Source organism: Camelus ferus, chromosome 10, assembly GCF_009834535.1.
Source record: "Camelus ferus isolate YT-003-E chromosome 10, BCGSAC_Cfer_1.0, whole genome shotgun sequence".
Taxonomy (NCBI): Eukaryota; Metazoa; Chordata; class Mammalia; order Artiodactyla; family Camelidae; genus Camelus; species Camelus ferus.
In genome coordinates, this window is record NC_045705.1 from 42766564 (window position 1) to 42784834 (window position 18271).

The 18271-nt window shown below is 39.0% G+C and overlaps 1 protein-coding gene across 2 annotated transcripts in view; it reads left to right on the forward strand.

Annotated features, from left to right (window-relative positions):
* LOC116666413 (RAC-beta serine/threonine-protein kinase-like) overlaps nucleotides 1–18271 on the forward strand; it is a 42199-nt gene that overhangs the window by 9307 nt on the left and 14621 nt on the right. The window contains exon 2 of one of the 2 annotated variants that reach the window (XM_032488855.1): nucleotides 8893–8996. The exons of the other annotated variant lie outside the window; for it this stretch is intronic. Coding sequence (XP_032344746.1) covers nucleotides 8893–8921 — 29 coding nt within the window. The 3' untranslated portion in view covers nucleotides 8922–8996. Of the gene's footprint in view, nucleotides 1–8892; nucleotides 8997–18271 lie in introns of those variants that run through there. 2 annotated transcript variants of the gene reach the window in all.

The following is an 18271-nucleotide window of genomic DNA, read 5'->3' on the forward strand; positions in this document are numbered from 1 at the left end:
ACTTCTTTTCATTCTCTGTGACTTTTTTTTTTTGCACCTAATGATGAAAAACTGTACTCTGCATCAAGGTATCTGGAAAATGAAGCTGCATTTGAGGCACATTACAGATGAGGAATGAGCCATATGCAGTGTGTACAAAACTCAATTATGGAATCATTTCCCAGCTATTACGAGATACTCCATTACCAATGCCTAATTGAAAGTCAAACATGATTGGCCACTGTAAAAGGCTAAAAGTGAAAGACGGCAGAATTTACACTAGCAGGTATAAAGGCAACACCCATCTGTACACAAACGAACAAACAAAAGAGACTGGAAAAATTAAATACTGAGGAAGAGCTCTGGCCTTAAGCACATCGCACCTGAGTTGATGAGTGAAATAATGGCTGTAGCAGTTTACTTCCCCAGGCCATGCTGAACTCAGTGCTACAACCCTGCCATATAGTAATGTTCCATTTCAATGTCTGGCAGAAATCAAAGCATGGGAGTCTGCCAGCTGACCCCAGTTTAACTTGGGCCAACATGACGGGTTTAGAACACAAGTCCAAACTTCTTATATTCAAAGTGAAAGTAATATCACATTTGCTTAAATTTTTCAGTTTTATTTAAGATTCACTAAAGCCCTTCCCGCCCACCCAAATTCAGGGGAATCCAATATCAGTTATTTGGAGGACTGTTGGTGTGGGTCCCTTTCTCTGTCCCCTTGTATGACACAAGAGCACCGGCAGGGCAGGAGGGAGGGAGGGCTCACGCAGATCTGAAATGGTGTCTGCCAGGCGTCACAGTCTTGAGCAGGGAAGAAGCAAGATCACTGTGTGCCTGTGTCTGCTGGCCTTGCTCCTTGCATCTGTGTGATGCCTTGAAGAAGTAGTGGACCCCCACCTCCTACGAGCCAAGCTATAGCAGAGTACCCTTGTCCAGCTCTCTGCCCAGAAGGGCAACTCACTGGGGACTCCAGGACCTCCAAGCTAAACTGAGCCCCCATGCTTCTTCATACAGTGGTCTTAGGTCACAATGCCTAGCCCCTGCCCTTTTCGCTAAGATTCTGTTAGCTCTGGGTTTCCCACCTCTACCCCCAAGCCACAGACTAAAAGTCAAAAATACTCTTTACTCTCCTGTTTTGGGACAAGTAAGCCTAACTGCCTCACTGGAACTAGAGTCAACCTCTTCTTCCTTGGTTATTTTCAACTTCCCTTTTTTTCTCTTATAAATTGGCATATATAAACCAAAGTCAGGAAGAGAAGAGAAGTAGGGAAAAGTGACTCGGTGACAAGAGGGTTGGAAGGGTAACACACAGCTCTGAAGCTACTTACCACCTCTGAAAATACCAGCAGATCAAAGGCATCCGTGTTGTTAATAGCAACAAAAATAAATTTTCCAGGTTAGAATTCGACCAGAAGACTTCAGGAGTTATAACTGTTTCCTCATGAGTTTCTGATACAAGTGTCCTTGCCTTGATTTCATTGGTTGTCACTCCCGTTTCATAGGCATCTGATGTGACACTTAGAGACACAAAGATTTCACAAAGGTTTTTCTTTTAGATTTTGTTGCTTTGGAGTGTGTATTGCGTTCCCCCAAATCCTCTGTTGAGCTGACTCTGATTCGTCTACAGAGTAGTGGCTGATAATTCTGTTGATGTTTCTAAGACCATTTCAGGATTCTCACTGGAGGCTTTTTGGCTTTCTGAAATAAATAAATAAATATGTATATTTATATTATAGGAGAGAAATATTTAACATTTGTTTAGTATAATACTTTTTAAATCTCAGGGAAGAATTGCCAAAAGAGTTTGTTAAAATTATAGATCACACCCGATATTCTAATGCAGTAGGTCTGGTATGGACCCCAGGAATCTGTATTTGTAATAATGACTTTCAGATGCAGGAAGTTCAGAAAGATACACTTTGTGTGAAACACTTATTTGATATCATCTATGTGTCACACAATTTGCTGAAAGCTTTATAGGGCTTATTTTATCAAACCATCACATCAGTGCTGTAACAGAAGTGTTATTAGCCTCATTTTATAGATGATGGAGGCTGAAAAAGAGAAATTAAAACTCAAAGTCATTAAATAAGCATATTTTAGATCAGAGATTCAAATTAAATTGTATCTACATGGTTGCAAAGACCAAACTCTTTCAATTATATTACATTATAAAATTCTAGTGTTAATGATATTCCAATTCTACCAAAAGTGGCAATTCCCTACTAATACTTCTTAAGTTAAAAATTTATCTGTTCTTCAGTCATAATTTATGAATTAATCGTGTTAGGTTATGTCGTGAAAACAAACAACCTCTGGAGAGGAGAGACTTCACTCGGATTCCTTTTCACTCATGTTCCATGCTCATCTTGAGTCGTGCTGAGGGTTCTGTTCCATGTCGTTGTCACTCAGGGACACAAAGTGGCAGAGACACTACCATCTGGAATGTCGCTGCTCCCTGTGGCAGGAGAGGAAAGTAAAGCAAAAAGGCACCAGGTCTCCTGCTCCCATCTTACTAGCTATAGTGGCCTGGCCATGCCTAACGGTAGGAGGGTAGGGAAGTCTGCTCTGCCTTGTGTTCAGAAGGCAGAGAACTGGCAACACTTGTAAACAACACAAAGGGTCACTGGAAAGTATCAGACTTGGAGAAAGAAGCTCTGAGTTCAAAGTGTGACTTCGCAATATACTAACACCATGACTTTAACCAAGTCAATACATTTCAGTTCTTCATTTCCTAAACAGGTACAATAATACTTTACCGTATGGTTGTTCTGAAAATCAAGTAAGACTAAATACGTACATTCAAACAGTTTAGTGCCTGAAGCGTAATAGACACTCTCCCTAAAACTGGTTAAATTAGAAATAATCACCTTGCTGATTCCAGTTGCATATCCATGTACCGATGATGTTTCAGATTCACAGAGCTGTTGTTTTATTTTCACACTTAAATTCAGAGATGGTAATCTAATGATACTTGGGAAATCATTACAGAGGGAGACTTGGAGGCAGTTAACTTGCCAGTGTGAGATGCTTTCATAGGCTGGGTTCCTCAGTAAACAGAGGTCAAGAGTTGTTTGCAAGAGAGGTACTACCCACAAAAGGGTGAGGGAAGCTGGACTGGATAAGAAGAAAAGTTGACTTGTGATGCAGTCATAACAGAACGTCTGCCTGGGACCTGGGAGTTGAGATGGCCCCTCAGGGATGCCCTGGATTGTGGCAGGGGAGGCAGGCCTGACTTTGTGCCAGGTGGTGCTGTTGGAGGGCAACTTCTAGAGAGGGACTTAACTGAGAGCCCTCACCGGGCAACGCTGCGGAAACTGGGGGACTGAGGGCTTCAGGCCTGAATCAAGGATCTGAGTAATGCACCAACAGGCTCCACCTTTAAAAGCAGACCTGGAAGTGGAATAAGCTGTAAGACTGGAAGCCCCCAGACTGTGACTTGTTATTCTTTCTCATTAACTCTTGCTTCCACTAGAGTAGTAAGTGAGGTATTTATTGCTCAATATTCTAATATATAAACGGTGAGCTTTATAGAAACATACGTCATGGGCATAGAACCTAAATTATTTTTCTCTTGCCTCTCTGTTGTCCTCATTTGGGAATAATTGGCCTCCTGCTACCAGAATGGTGGGTGTAATGCCAAAAAAGAACTTACTTTCATGACAATCGCCTCAGAAATCATTCCTAGAAGGCAAGATCCTTATTTGGCTTATTTCTTGGTTTCAAATACTTTCTTAAACTTGTACCTCTTAGACTGAATGTCAGATTTCCCCAGAACTTCTTAGGAACGTTCCCATGAAACATGAAGAGACACAAGATAAAAACGACACATCTTTGGAGCATAGACTTGACTCAATCACTTAAAATGTGATGGGGAAGGGAGTACACTTAATAATTTAATAAGTTTCCAGTTAAAAAGCATATATATTAAGGATTACAAAACTGTACTATTTTAAAGATAAAACAATATTCTTTCTTTCTTTATTTAACATTTTTTATTGAGTTATAGTCATTTTACAATGTTGTGTCAGAGTCCAGTGTTGAGCACAACTTTTCAGTTATACATGAGCATACATATATTCATTGTCACATTTTTTTTCACTGTGACCTACCACAAGATCTTGTATATATTTCCCTGTGCTATACAGTATAATCTTGTTTATCTATTCTACATATGCCTGTCAGTATCTACAAATTCTGAATTCCCAGTCTGTCCCTTCCCACCCCCCGCTCCCCTTGGCAACCACAAGTTTGTATTCTATGTCTATGAGTCTGTTTCTGTTTTGTATTTATGTTTATTTATTTATTTATTTTTAGATTCCACATATGAGCGATCTCATATGGTATTTTTCTTTCTCTTTCTGGCTAACTTCACTTAGAATTATGTTCTCCAGGGACGTCCATATTGCTGCAAAGGGCATTATGTTGTCTGTTCTTATGGCTGAATAGCATTCCATTGTATAAATATATCACATCTTCTTTATCCAGTCATCTGTTGATGGACATTTAGGCTGTTTCCATGTCTTGGCTATTGTAAATAATGCTGCTATGAACATTGGGGTGCAGGTGTCATTTTGAAGTAGGGTTCCTTCTGGATATATGCCCAGGAGTGGGATTCCTGGGTCATATGGTAAGTCTATTCCTAGTCCTTTTGAGGAATCTCCATACTGCTTTCCACAGTGGCTGCACCAAACTGCATTCCCACCAGCAGTGTAGGAGGGCTTGCTTTTCTCCACAGCCTCTCCAGCATTTGTCATTTGTGGACTTTTGAATGATGGCCATTCTGACTGGTGTGAGATGATACCTCATTGTAGTTTTGATTTGCATTTCTCTGATAATTAGTGATATTGAGCATTTTTTCATGTGCCTGTTGATCATTTATATTTCTTTCTTGGAGAATTGCTTGTTAGGTCTTCTGCTGTTTTGGATTGGGTTGTTTGTTTCTTTCTTATTAAGTCGTATGAGCTGCTTATGTATTCTGGAGATCAAGCCTTTGTCGGTTTCATCGTTTGCAAAAATTTTCTCCCATTCCATAGGTGGATCGTTTTGTTTTATTTATGGTTTCCTTTGCTGTACAGAAGCTTGTAAGTTTAATTAGGTCCCATAACAATATTCTTTAAATAAGATGTAAAGGAGCATTGAAATCTGTAGTAGAGCATTCAAACTATGAGAGACACAAGTTCGTTCTGCTGTGCCTTTAAGGGGGCTTCACTGGAAAAGTCTGAGAAGCCTACAGCCTTCCCATTGTTGGTTGATCATTGTTTCTTTCAAATTTTGCAACTTTTATACTGAAGCGACACACCTCTAGCAGTTGTTTCCTTGGGTAATAGAACAGACAAGGGAGGCTTGTATTTCTGTAGAGCACTAAGGGTGAATGACAGTATACTGTAAGCCAGCCCAGTGATGCTCTAAGGAGACAGGAAGAGCCCTCTGTCTTAAAGTGTCTCCCAAAATAGGGTCATGGAGGAATGTAAGTGAGCGTAGGATGTGCAATAATGTTTATCAAGCATTTTCCACAAACCAAACATCTTTTCATAAAGTTTATCTCCTATAATACTATTTTCAAGAAGTATTTATTATCCTGATTTGATGAATGGAGAAACTGAAGCTTGGAGAAGTTAAGAAAATGGGAAAGGGTTTAAACTCAAGTTTGCTGGTCTTCAGAGCTACAGCTCACTTATCCATTGTAAACAAGCTCTTGGCCAAAATATTAAGTTCTTTTGACTAATACAGAAAAAGTCCTATAGTACAGAAAGGTGTCTGGGCTTTGGGATCAGACAGAGATTTAGATCTTCGTTCTTTTATGTATTAACTCTATGACATTTGGGAATGACTGAATAATTTTGAACCTCAGATATTTTACCTGGAAAATGAAAAACATCAGTGCTGAGCTGTTAGGATAAGAGCAATATATAAATGCACAGCAGAAATCGAATCAGTGATAGTAATTTTGTTTAATATTGTGTTTGAGATACATGCAATAATCTTCTAGGAGATTCCAAATCTAGCATTATATTACTCCTTGGTGATGAATTCAGTGAATCTGTCTAAATGAATATGCCATTCCTCCTTCCCAGTCCTCTTAGAAAGAAACCTAGTGGAGCCTTGGCGGTCACTCAGGGACCCTGGGCAGGGGATGAAAACATTCTGACTCAGGGCCCTCCTCCCGGCCCCCAGTCTGTGTAATTCAGCCTGGCCCTGAAATGCCTCTGCTTCTCTCCGGCAGTTGCTGACCATCAGTTCATTAAGTAGCCTCCTTTAGTTTTCCTAAAGAAGCCTTGACAGTCCCAGTATGCTGTTGCTGTTTCTTCCTTTTCTTTTTTTTTTTTTTTTGTAAATCTTCCTGTTTTACCTGGCCCATTTTTGCATGGGATATTTTCTCCACCAATTGAGCTAGTTTTAATTAAAGATGATAATTCTGGGGTGCCTTCCACATGCTCCCTGATGAGTGTGATATAAATGGACATAATAAACAGACCATCTAATATTGATAGAGTCTACAGCTGCATCTGCTAATTAGGGCCAGCAAAGGCTTTGGGGGCAAGAGTTCCCATGTGACATTTGTTTAATTAAAGCCTTTGTCTGCCCTATTCAGAAGAGTGAAAAACAGTCCACTTAAAATGTACTGAAAACAAACATAGCCTTTGGAATGCAGAACATTCCATAACAGTCTCTCCTGGGTTCCCAGAAGGAAAATTTTAGGTCAAAGTAATATTTTTTCTTGATTATACAGTACAATGTTGTTGTTTTAATTAAGCCAGATTATTTATTCTACCTCCCAATCCACATGTATGCCTACGAAAAAAAAAAAAAAGAAGAAGAAGTAGGTCTGGTCAATACGCGCTAAGGGAGGAATCCGTTCAGAGACAAGCCGGGAAGGATTGGGGCGGGGTCCTGGGCCTACTGACAGACTCGACTTCTTGTTTATTGTCCTATGGCTAGATGATGAGCTTGCCTTGACCCACGGTGTAGGTTTCTGCTCTCAATAACAAGCTGAGTTATTTACTGTAGATCTTTAATCACCTGTTTTAGGTCAAGGAATAAGGTGCGCTGTGTTAAGATGACACAGGAAGTGTGAGGTTAGGAAAGCAGGAGAGACAGGAAATGTGGATGTCAGTCCTGACTTTGCCATGAATCTAGAAAATTATTCTTGAAGTCTTAGTTGCTTTTCTTGAGAAATGGAAGTATGTATATGTAGGGAGGACTTCAACTTGTTTGATTTCAAGACTTTCTTGCTTCAGTTTCTTTGAACACACTTTCTTTGAGGGGATTTTTCCAAATGTGGTTCATATGAATTGCCAATTTTTAAGTAATTAAAATACAAAACCTTACATTAACAATAAATTGGTAAATTGTTCTTTCATGATATATCCTGTAGGCTTTTTATTCTTTGATTGTATATCTTGAAAGATTGCTTTTAATTCACTATGAAGAATTTAGCTTATCAATGAATTATAGATACAAGGAATGAATAAATAGAGTATTATCTATTAGAACCATATACTATGGAGAAAAAAAAGGTTTTTTTTTACTGTATAGGTAGATGTCTCCAATCTCTATGGCTGTCCCTAGTTCATGATTTAGCTGTAAGTTTGGCTAAAATCAATAAATGCAAGACTGTCTTAAGTATGTGAATTACAACTCCCCACGTTACCATGAAGCATAATGTTGAGCAAAATAAACAGAGTAAATATTTATTTATATAAAGTTCAAATCCTGCATGCTTAAAAATCATTTATAGAAACATGTAGATATAAAGGAAAGATATAAGAAAAGCAAGAAATGGTAACAGCTTTCAGGATAGAAATCTTTGAGTAGAGGGATGGGAGGGGTTTTAGGAAGGGACATGCAAAGGTCTTAGAAGGTACTGATCTGTTTCTGCAGCCAGTTGGTAATTACACAGATGTTCAATTTATTATTAGTCTAAAAAGTACATCAATGCTACACATTTACATTACACAACATTTTAGGATACGATTTAGAGCAAAATATGTTTTTAGAAAGCTAAATAAAGAAATCTTTTTAAAATAAATAGATAAATAAATAAATACCAAAGTGTCTTGATGCTAAGATGCACCTTATTCCTTCTTCGCATTTTGATGTTTCTAAAATCAAGATGCTTCTCAAAATCAAAGTCAAAATGGATCAGCCTAAGTTGTAACATAGCTGTCGTTGTTTGTAGGTGCACAAATTTAGCTCTGCGTGTGTTTCTGTGTGTGTGAGAGAGACAGAAGATAACTTTTTATCTGATACTCCTTTAAGTTCAGTTACTTGCCCTATTCCATGGGTTAAATTTCAACTTTTAAATTTGGAACCCTAATTGTTACTAAATATGCCTTCAAAAGTATTACACTAAAAAGCAATATTGAAAAAAAAAGTTATTTTGAACGTTGACACTTATCCTATCATACATAGGTCCATAAAGAAAAAGTAGTAGATTTTTCAACTCTCTCAGCGCAGGTAATGATATGGTGACAGCTAGGAGAGATTGATCTGACCAGGTCACGTATGTGAAGGACTGTGACTTCAGTCCCAGAAATCCGTCTTTCTAAACTTTCTTTTCTCTGTCCTTCCCTTCCTTCCTTTCTTTTCTTTCCCTCCTTCCTTGCCTCCCTCTCTCCTTCCTTCCTGCTTCCTTTTTTAAATCAGTGACTTTATTTTAATATCTTCACATTATTAAAAATTCATGCTTATATACACTTACAAAGAAGAAAGTAAAATAAAACACAGTATCTCATCACTCAAAAATGATCAGGAATATTAGGAATATATCATTCCAGAATTTTCTATTAGCATATGTATAGATAAAAGGATCAATAACGACAGATTTAAAATCCTAAGTTATGTGGGCTGAGTTATGCATATTTTCCTTAACTTAATGTATTAAATTTATTTTTACTTTAACAGATAAAAATGAAATAAGGCACATTGCTTAGCATATGCACAACATTTCCTAGCCCTGTCAGCTGAGAAGGCCTAGAAGCAAGGACGTGACAGTTGCAACAAGCACACCTCCCACCCAGATCTTGGTTTCTAATACCGTCCTCTGATAAGAGGAACCAGGCTCCTTAGAGGAATGGCTGATGCTAGGTCTGGGGCAGGAAATACACAAGTGTCAGAAAGTGATAAATTATTCAAAACCCCCCACAGTGATGGGGGTATCTCAAAGGGTTATCGAGAGCCAACTGAAAGAGTTCTAATGGCCAAAGCTGAAATGATTAAAGCAACAACTTAAGTAAGGTAGTGTTGGGTTGTAGCCCAAATTACTGAAAAATCCATCCACCATGCTAATTACACATAAATAAATAGATGGCAGATAGAGAGATAAGGGGAGCAAAGAAATCTCCTCTGCGGAAAAATTTTAAACTGATTTGTGTAGCTACTTCAACCTCAAAAAGGTGAAACATAACCCCCAACTTTTAAATGTGGGTTGTGTAGAGTAACTTACCTCTGAAGAGTAAATATGAAAAGTGGTAAAAAAAAAAAAAAAAGAGTAACTTTGCAGTGGAGAAACCTGACAGCCATGACCTCAGCCAGATAATTAAGGCTACCAGTGATAAATCATGTTGACAGTATGGAGCCTGGATGTATCGTGATGAAAATGGCACTTGGCCCCCGTGATCTTCCTCCCAAAATCCATAACCCCAGCCTAACCATGAAAGTACATCAAATAAATCCCAGCTGAGGGACATTCAGTGAAACACCTGACCTGTACTCATCGAAACTGTCAAGCTCATCAAAAACAAGGGAAGTCTGAGAAACTGTCAGAGCCAAGTGGGGGCCTAAGGAGACATGTAACGTCAGGTCCTGGATGGCATCCTGGAGTGGAGAAAGACATTGGGTGAAAATTAGGAATTTAAAGGAATTACAGTATGAACTTTAGTGAATAAGAATGATCTATATTGACAAATGTAGCATACTCAGATAAGATGGTAATAATGGGGGAAACTGGCTGTGGGGATAGGCAAGAACTCTCTGTACTAGCTTCACTATTTTTCTGTAAACCTAAAACAGTTCTAACTGAAAAAGGTTATTTTATAAAATGAAGTACACCAAGGGAATTATTATATTTTGAAAGACTTTTTATATTGCAAGAGATATATCCTAAAATATATTTCTACTTATTACGTGGACACTTAGAGTTGAGCTGTTAGAGTCATATTTTTTAAAGTATTTTTTCAACTTCAGAATTTCTATTAACTGCCATCTGTGATAGGTGAGAAATTAGTACAATGACGTATTATTCCTGCTTCCTTTCTTCTGTCCCTTTTTTGATACTTATTATATATAAAATGTTTTATGTTGATAATGTATAAATTCTTTTATGTAATGATAGTTCCTACAGATTCTTTTTGGAGTGGGGAGGAGGTAATTAGGTTTACTTATTTATTTTAATGGCGGTACTGGGGATTGAACCCAGGACCTTGTGCTTGCTGAGCACACACGCTACCTCTGACCTATTCCCTCCCCAACCCTTACAAATTTTTAACTATATTTACATAACTCAATGCTAGCATTTTTTACCCCATTTTTTTCATTTCTGAGGCTTTTATTTAAAATACTTCTGTTGATACTCTATAATCTCATTATCAGTTAGATTTTTTTGTTTAAAATAACTCATAGATTTTGTTCCCTGAGATCTGGGATGCTTGAAAACATCTATGCATAGTTTTATGCATGAAGGAAATAAAGCTGGGGATGAAGTTGTGTCACACTTTTTAATCTGTGTACTCTTCATGCAAACCATATATGTGTGTGTTGCATTAAAAAAATAAGTTTACATAAAATGTTCTCTTTTTTTTTAATGGAGGTCCTAGGAATCCAGAACTTCATGCATGCTAAGCATGCACTCTACCACTGAGCTAAACCCACATGTTTTCTTAACTGACCCAGCCTGTTTGGGGTGTGTGTGTGTGTGTGTTTATGTGTGTTTGTGTGTGTACCTAAATACCCCACCTTTTTCAGTATCACAGAGTTTAAGAGTAAGACTTTTTACATTCAAAATTCAGAAATTACATTGAATCAATTTTGTATATTTGGAGTTATATATATATATATATATACACACACACACACACATATATAAGAACAGAAAGCTGGCATAATGGAAAAGATCAAATAAAATAGGTGATATGAGGGGAAAGAGAAAGATCAAACGAGCGTGGCTTAATTTTGAGCCACCAACAAATATCTAAGAAACTAGTATCCAGCTTAGAATATGATTTTCCATACAGAAGTCTAGATCTTAACTCTTTTCCTGACATAAAATTTGAGAACACTTTGTGTGGGACCAAGCAGAACCAAGGGATGGATGAGGAATGTGAGTTTGGTAATACTGACAGAACTCACTTACAGCTACGATGCTCATTATCCCTGCCAACACTGAGAACAGCTTCAGTGCCCTGGGTACCCTGGGCGCTCTTCATAATTGCCTCTGAGACCTTCTCAATTCTGTGTATTCATCTCAGCATTTATCTCATCAACAGCATGCTGCCCACCTGCTAGGCATGTGAATTAGTCATGTAGTGAAATGTCCAGGGGATCAAAATAAAAACTCATGTCTTTAAGTGAGGGTGGCTAGTCCACTTGATGTACGTTTTTAATATTATAGGTAGAGTATTTCTTCAAGGAGCAACTGCTAGATGTGTAAATATAAAGTGATCAGACATCGATCATCTATTGAATTAAGTGAAAGATGAATAGGATCCCTTGGAGTTCAGAATAGGCTGTCCCTTAAGTCCCCTTTGGTATACAGAGCTGGCATCTGTCTCTGGTCCTCCCCACAACAAAACTAGCTTCTTGTTCAAAGACCATCATCCATCATACCAACTCTGAGACTTGAATCCTCTGAATTCTCCCATACAGTAGCAGTCAGGACTTTGTAATTTACACAGAAAAATTCACTTTAGGTGAAGAAGGAATACATTATAAGGATACAGGATAAATGAAAAGAAAGTTTAGTGCTTCTGTGTCTTTAAAAGAAATTGGAGCCAGGATTAGAAAACCAAATGGCCTCTTAACAGATATTCTCATTCTCACACTCTCTCTCCTTCCCTCTCTTCCTCTTGATGCCCTGTGTTTACGTTATCAAGTTCATATGAAGGTATTACTTCCTCTGCAACATTGGAATAATGCATTATGAAGAAGGATATGGTTAGGTTGATAACGATGGTGTTAATGATGATGAAGTACCTACTTTCTGCATCTGAAAATCAGGGTAATACTTCTCCGATAGGAATGTTATAAATATTGAACATCATTATGTATGGAGAAATCCAGCAATATTCCTGCTAAACTAAACTAAATTAAAAGTCAAGTAAGTGTCCAGCCATCAAGGGCCTTGCATTCTGTGTCAGTGTTACAGTTAGTTACCATTCATTAATCCCTTTTTGACTGGATTTGGGTAAATCAGCTTCTTTAATACTCTTGACAAGTGATGAGGTGGGTGTTCTTATTGTGCTCTTTCCAGATGAGGAAATTGAAATGCAGACAGGTGAGTAAGTATGTAGAACCTGGAATTGAAGTTAGTAAGTCTGATTTAAGGGTTTGTGCTCTTAATCTCTGTTACACTGACTCTCAGGTTGAATTGTAACCCAAAAGGGGTGGTAATCTTGTGAAGATGTTAACCAATGCAGTTTTAGAAACAATTTGAAACAGATTTGATTTTTCTAAAGATCACTCAGATGATAAAATAGAGAAAGACTTCATGATACAAAGGTTAGCTCTTAGCATTGCTAATGAAGTTAAGAATAAACTTTCCTGTGCAAAAAAAAATTGGAAATATATGTGGCTCAACATAACCAAGATGAACATAAAACAGCCCTGAAACCATTTGATCATTCTAAAGAGTTCAGATCAAGGTTAACCTACATACCAATTTTTCAAAAAGCATAGTTCTCCCTCTTTTTTCTCTTGTGAGGCAAAAATCTAGCTTAATGGCAGGACTAAGAACTTTTGAGTTACTGACGGCATGTCAAATCTTGGGATAAAACAGCTTCAGATTCATGAAGAGATCAGTCAGCTATCCAGCATTTCCAGGATCAGATTGCAGGGGAGCTCCGGCGGGACCTTTGAGGCCTGAGTTTAAATTATCTCCAAAGCACAGGCATGCAAAGGAGGTATCCAATGCGGCAAATTCTACACCCTAACAACTGTAACTGGAGGAAAGCCTCATGAACTCAAAATGTTTCATCTTCGAATCAGGCACAGCCCCAATTTCCATTTATAAGCTGCTAATAAAAGCTTCAAATTTCTCTTGGCAATGTCTCTTCTCTCTCACACACAGACACGTGCATGTACACACACACACACACACACATACACACGTGTACATATATAAATATACATGCTCGGTTTAAGTACTGGTTCTTACAAATACTGTGAGCCAGTCTTTTGGTCTCACTGAACCTCAGTTTTTCTGTCTGTAAAATGGATTGTTAAATCCTGTTCTATCTATCTCGGAGATTATTTTAAAGAACAGTACAAACAAGACACTTCTATTCAAAAGGTAGTTATTTTGTCTATTATGGCCATTTGGACAGGCACAGTGACCAATAATCAGGTTAACATAATGTTTTATTTTTGACATGTAAATGGTCATTAAGTGTTTTAAATCCTTTTTTAACAAAGGAGATTTGAAGATCAGCTTTTCAGGCCACAGCTTTGGGCAGAGACCAAGATAATTCAGCTGCCAGCTACAAAGTACCGCAGCCAACTGCCAGAAACACTGTTCATTTTTGAATGGGAAACTATTTCTGCCAAACCAAGTCTTTGGGGTTTTTATAGTTCTTTCCCATATGTCCCTATGAAAATGTTATTTTTCATATCTCATTTTTGAATTGGGCTGTCAGGATGACAGGTATCAACTGTTTTCCAGGCCTGGGAGATTAATCCAGTTAAACTGAATTTAAGCATGAAGAGTGTTTTAGGGAATCCAGTGATCTATGTCTTGAAGATACAGACAGCATGGTGTTTGGCCTCCAGTTTATAGATGGCACACCAGGTCTGCTTCTGCGTAAACAGCTCTTAGACAAACGTTCCTCAACTGGCATCAGCACCTTCTGGGGACAACGGTTGGGAGAGTATTTAACAACCAGTCGTGTTATAACTGATTAGGAAATGCCGTTTTCATTCTTGGTCATCTCCACCTGATGGCCAGAGTAGAAAAAGAGGGCGGTTTGTTAAAAGCAGACCACTCTCTGAATTCTAAGCAGCTAAAATCAAATATGGTCTGGGGAGGAATAAGAGTTCTGATCTGATATGTTCAGCTTCCTGTCCCTGCCAAGACTGTACGGGAACATTTTCCTGTCCTTCATCCTAGGGGATAGCAGAGACTCCGAGAGATTGAAATGTTGGGATAAATAGGGTTGAGTTTCTGAGAACTGTTACGAAACTTTTAATAAGTGAAAATGCCTGCAAAGTTATATAATAGGACTGAACTATCGTCAAGGGATTCAGGCTTCCAAAAAGATCAAGTTTTAAAGAAAAATTGATAGCAGTTAGTACAAATAGATACAACCGTTTTGACTTTACATCTCCCATATTTGAGACACCACACTAAACCTCTTGCATCCTACCAAGGAGTTTGGGCATCCTTCAAATAGAAAACTATTTCCTTCATAGTACTTGTCACTCAGCTTCTGTGTATCCCTACCAGCCAGAAAGATTTTTGCTGAGCTTACATCTCTGTACTCTGTGTTATGAAAACCACAGGTTTATCAAATGTGCATTTTTATGCTACTAGCCTGTCCACCTTGAAATATTCCTGAGCGATGGGAAGCCATTAAAGATTTTAAGCAGAGATGTGACACATTTGACATTGCAGTGGTGAGGATTGGAAGAGAGCAAGGCAGGAAGTAGAAAGGTACATTGGGAGGATGTAGCAGTGACACAAGTTACAGATCACGATAGCTTAAGGCAGACATGTGGAGTGACACAGTTAGTAGGTATTTACAAATTAGAATTGGTAGGAGGTCACGACTGAGTGAACACTGTCTGTGAGGAAGAAGAAGAAATCGATGATAATACCCAGGTTTCTAATTTTGGAAATGGTGAATGAGGGTGCCAATAACTCAAAGGATGAAAACGAGCTCGCCTTGGGGATGAGAAAAAGATGATGTATTCAGATTTGTGCATTTTTCACTAGCTAATGCGACTTGTACATCTAGGTCCAAGTGGGAACCTTTAACTTTAAACCTGGTTTAAAGTTATGGTAGGTGTTTTGATTATGATGGCCCCAATGATCTCCATCTCCTGATATTCAGGTTTTCTGTAGTATTCTCCCCTTGAGTAGTTTGCTTCTGACCAACAGAACATGCAAACATTGAGGAGATATCTCCTCCATGATTAGGTTACAAAGATTGTGAATCCCATCTTGCTAGTACATGCTCTCTATTGTTCAGACAGCTTGCACACTTAGATGAAGCAAGCCATCATATTGGAGAGGCCCATATGGCAAGGCACTGAGGGTGGCCTCTGGCTAAAAGCCAGCAAGGAACTGAAGCCTTTAATCCACGAACCTGCGAAGAACTGACTACTGCCTGCAGTCCCTGAGTGAGCCTTCCCCAGGTGGGCCTTCAGAAGAGACTCAGACCATAGGCTGACACCTTGATCACAGCCTTGTGAGAGAGAATCCAGCGAAACTGCACCCTGATCCCAGACCCGCAGCAATTGTAAGATAATAAATGTGTGTTGGTTTAAACCACTAAGTCTTTGGGTAATGTCTTATGCCACAGTAGCTAACTAATTCCTGACCTCTGGAGGTGGAGGCTAGATTTGGGATTCAGCAGCATATGGATAATATATATTGATTGTGAGAAAGCTCAGCTTGAGACAATGTGTAGTGATGGGGGAAAGCAGGGTCGTACAGAAGCTGGAGGAATAGTAAAATTAAGGAGTGGAGGGTGGAGGGTGGAGGACCAGGAGCCGTGGAAAGGGAAATGCAAAGAAATAAGAGTTCTGAAAGCTGCGAGTTGCAGGATGGCTGAGGAAGGCATGACCAAATATCAGATGCTGAGATAAAGACTGAAAACTGCTTTTGGGAAAAAGGTGTTTTTTGCTTACCTTGATGTGGACGGTTTCAAAGAAGTGACCTGGCGGAAGGCAGATTTCATTAGATTAAGGAGATAACACAAAGCAAAAATGTGAAAAAAGCTTCCTTGAAGAAGCTGAGTTGTTGAAGGAAGGAAAGAATAATGTGATATTTGCTGTAGGATGAAGAGTTAGTGACTTTTTTATGAGGAGAGAGACTTGAGCATATTTATGTGATGAGGGCTTCTTGGCCAGGCAAATTTTGATTATACTTTCTGTTATTTATAACAGAGCTGTTATAAAATAAAACCAATAAAGGGAATAACTTGTTTAGCCATTCATAATCCTCCTGCCCTTTTGAGGGTGCTTACATGTCCATTTGCATTTTATATAACAGAACACGTGTCATTTTTCTATGTATTATAACATAAACATTTCTTAATGTTGTTGTATTTGTGGCATAGTTATTTTTAATACTGTATACTATATTGTCAAGTTTGTGTACTAGAAATGATCTATTTCCTATTTCTTGGACCTTTAGGTTGTTTCCAACTTTTTACAACTGTAAATAACACTGTGATTAATTGTGCAAAATTGTTCCAAAACAAAAACAAAGAGGCTCCCACTAAGAGATGTTTTCTGGATGTTTGCCAAAGCCAGCACTCTTCATGCTAAAGGGCTCTGAGCTGAATTCGATAAAAATTCATGGCAAAAACTGCAGGAGCTCTTTCTTTTTCAATTTTTAAAAATTATCCCAAACTTCAAAAGCCCAACAGGTGGGCAGCTCAAATACAAAGAAAGAGATTCTTGATGGACGTTAAGCTTTCTGTGAACCCAGGTGTGTTCTGTGCATTGATTATCTTTTCTACTAACATCTAGAGGTACCTGAAATACAGGAGAGAAGGCCTCAATCATCCTTCTTCATCTATTTATGTATTTATGTATGTACTTATGTATTTAGTATTGGAAAGAAGTTACTGTCCTTAATTCCTTCCTTGCCACTGCACGCCAAGTAAAATAATCCGCTCTCCCTTGGAGGGCTGGACACACTGCCAGAAAATAGCTTGCCATTTGAGCTTAGAACTATTGTTGCAAATCTGCTAAACCTTAGGTTTGCCAAATCCTCCCTAAGAATAGCTATCACCTTTCTGGTGAGACACTTGTTGAAAGGAAGAGCTTTTCCTGCTTTTGCAGTGGTCAGCTGAAATTGGAAATATGTAAGAGTATGTCAGCCTTTCCTCACCGTTCCTCCCCTGACCTGGCCTCTCTCTCTGAGACCCCCCTCCTTTTTATTCATCCTGGTTTAAGATGCTAAAAGCATCTTCCTATCTCTGAGGGCTTGAGTAAGTGAAGAGTTACTTACAAAAAGGCAAGGAAGATTAACAGGGACCAGGACCTCAAAAACCATCACAAGGAAAGACACAAGAAGGCCTTGTTGAGGGAGGAGGTCTACGAGTAGTTAAGAGCTGTGGTTCTGCAGCAGAGAGACCCGGGTTGAAACCCCAAGTAAATGCTCTTTGGATACAACAATACAACCTCCTTCTTCCCATCCTTGTCTTGAGCAAATGCTTGGGGAGTTGAGATGGTGTGTTCATCCTCTCCCGGCAGAACTTTCTCACACACATGGGCCTCCAGTGAGCCTTCTCTCTTCCCATTTGCTCCCTTCTTCCTTTTTTAAAATAAGGATTCATGTGAGTAATGAGTCTCATTCTTAGCACTATGTATTTAATAAGTTTTATACTTTAAAAAATCCTATCAGTGGGTTCCTGTTGGATGGGGGCGACTGCAGAATGGGCTCAATCTGTCATCTTGAAACTGAGGGGTAGCGCTCTTGTCTTCTCTCCTGACTTCAATTTGCCCCACTCCCTGGGGCTTACATGTCTCTGACTACTCCCCTGGATTCTTCAAAGTTCAGCTCAGGTTCTGGAAGCTTCTAGGATAACTTTAGCCCTCAGAATTCTCTTCCTCCTCCGAAGTACGTAATATTCATTTGGTGGTGGACAAGAAAGCGTGAAGGAGTTACAGTGTTGTGGTGCAGACTTTGTCAGCCTTGGCACTGTGGACATTGGGGGCTGGCTGGATGATTCTTCACTGTGGGGCACATCTCCTCCCCCAGCAGGGCAGGCCAAAAGTCAGCAAACGTTGCCATAGGTCCCCCGAGGGACAAAAATCACTTCTGGTTGAGCACCACTGTTGAAGCAAGATCCCCATGTATCAGGTAATGTGCTAGACTCTATACAGTCTTTATTCAGGGCCA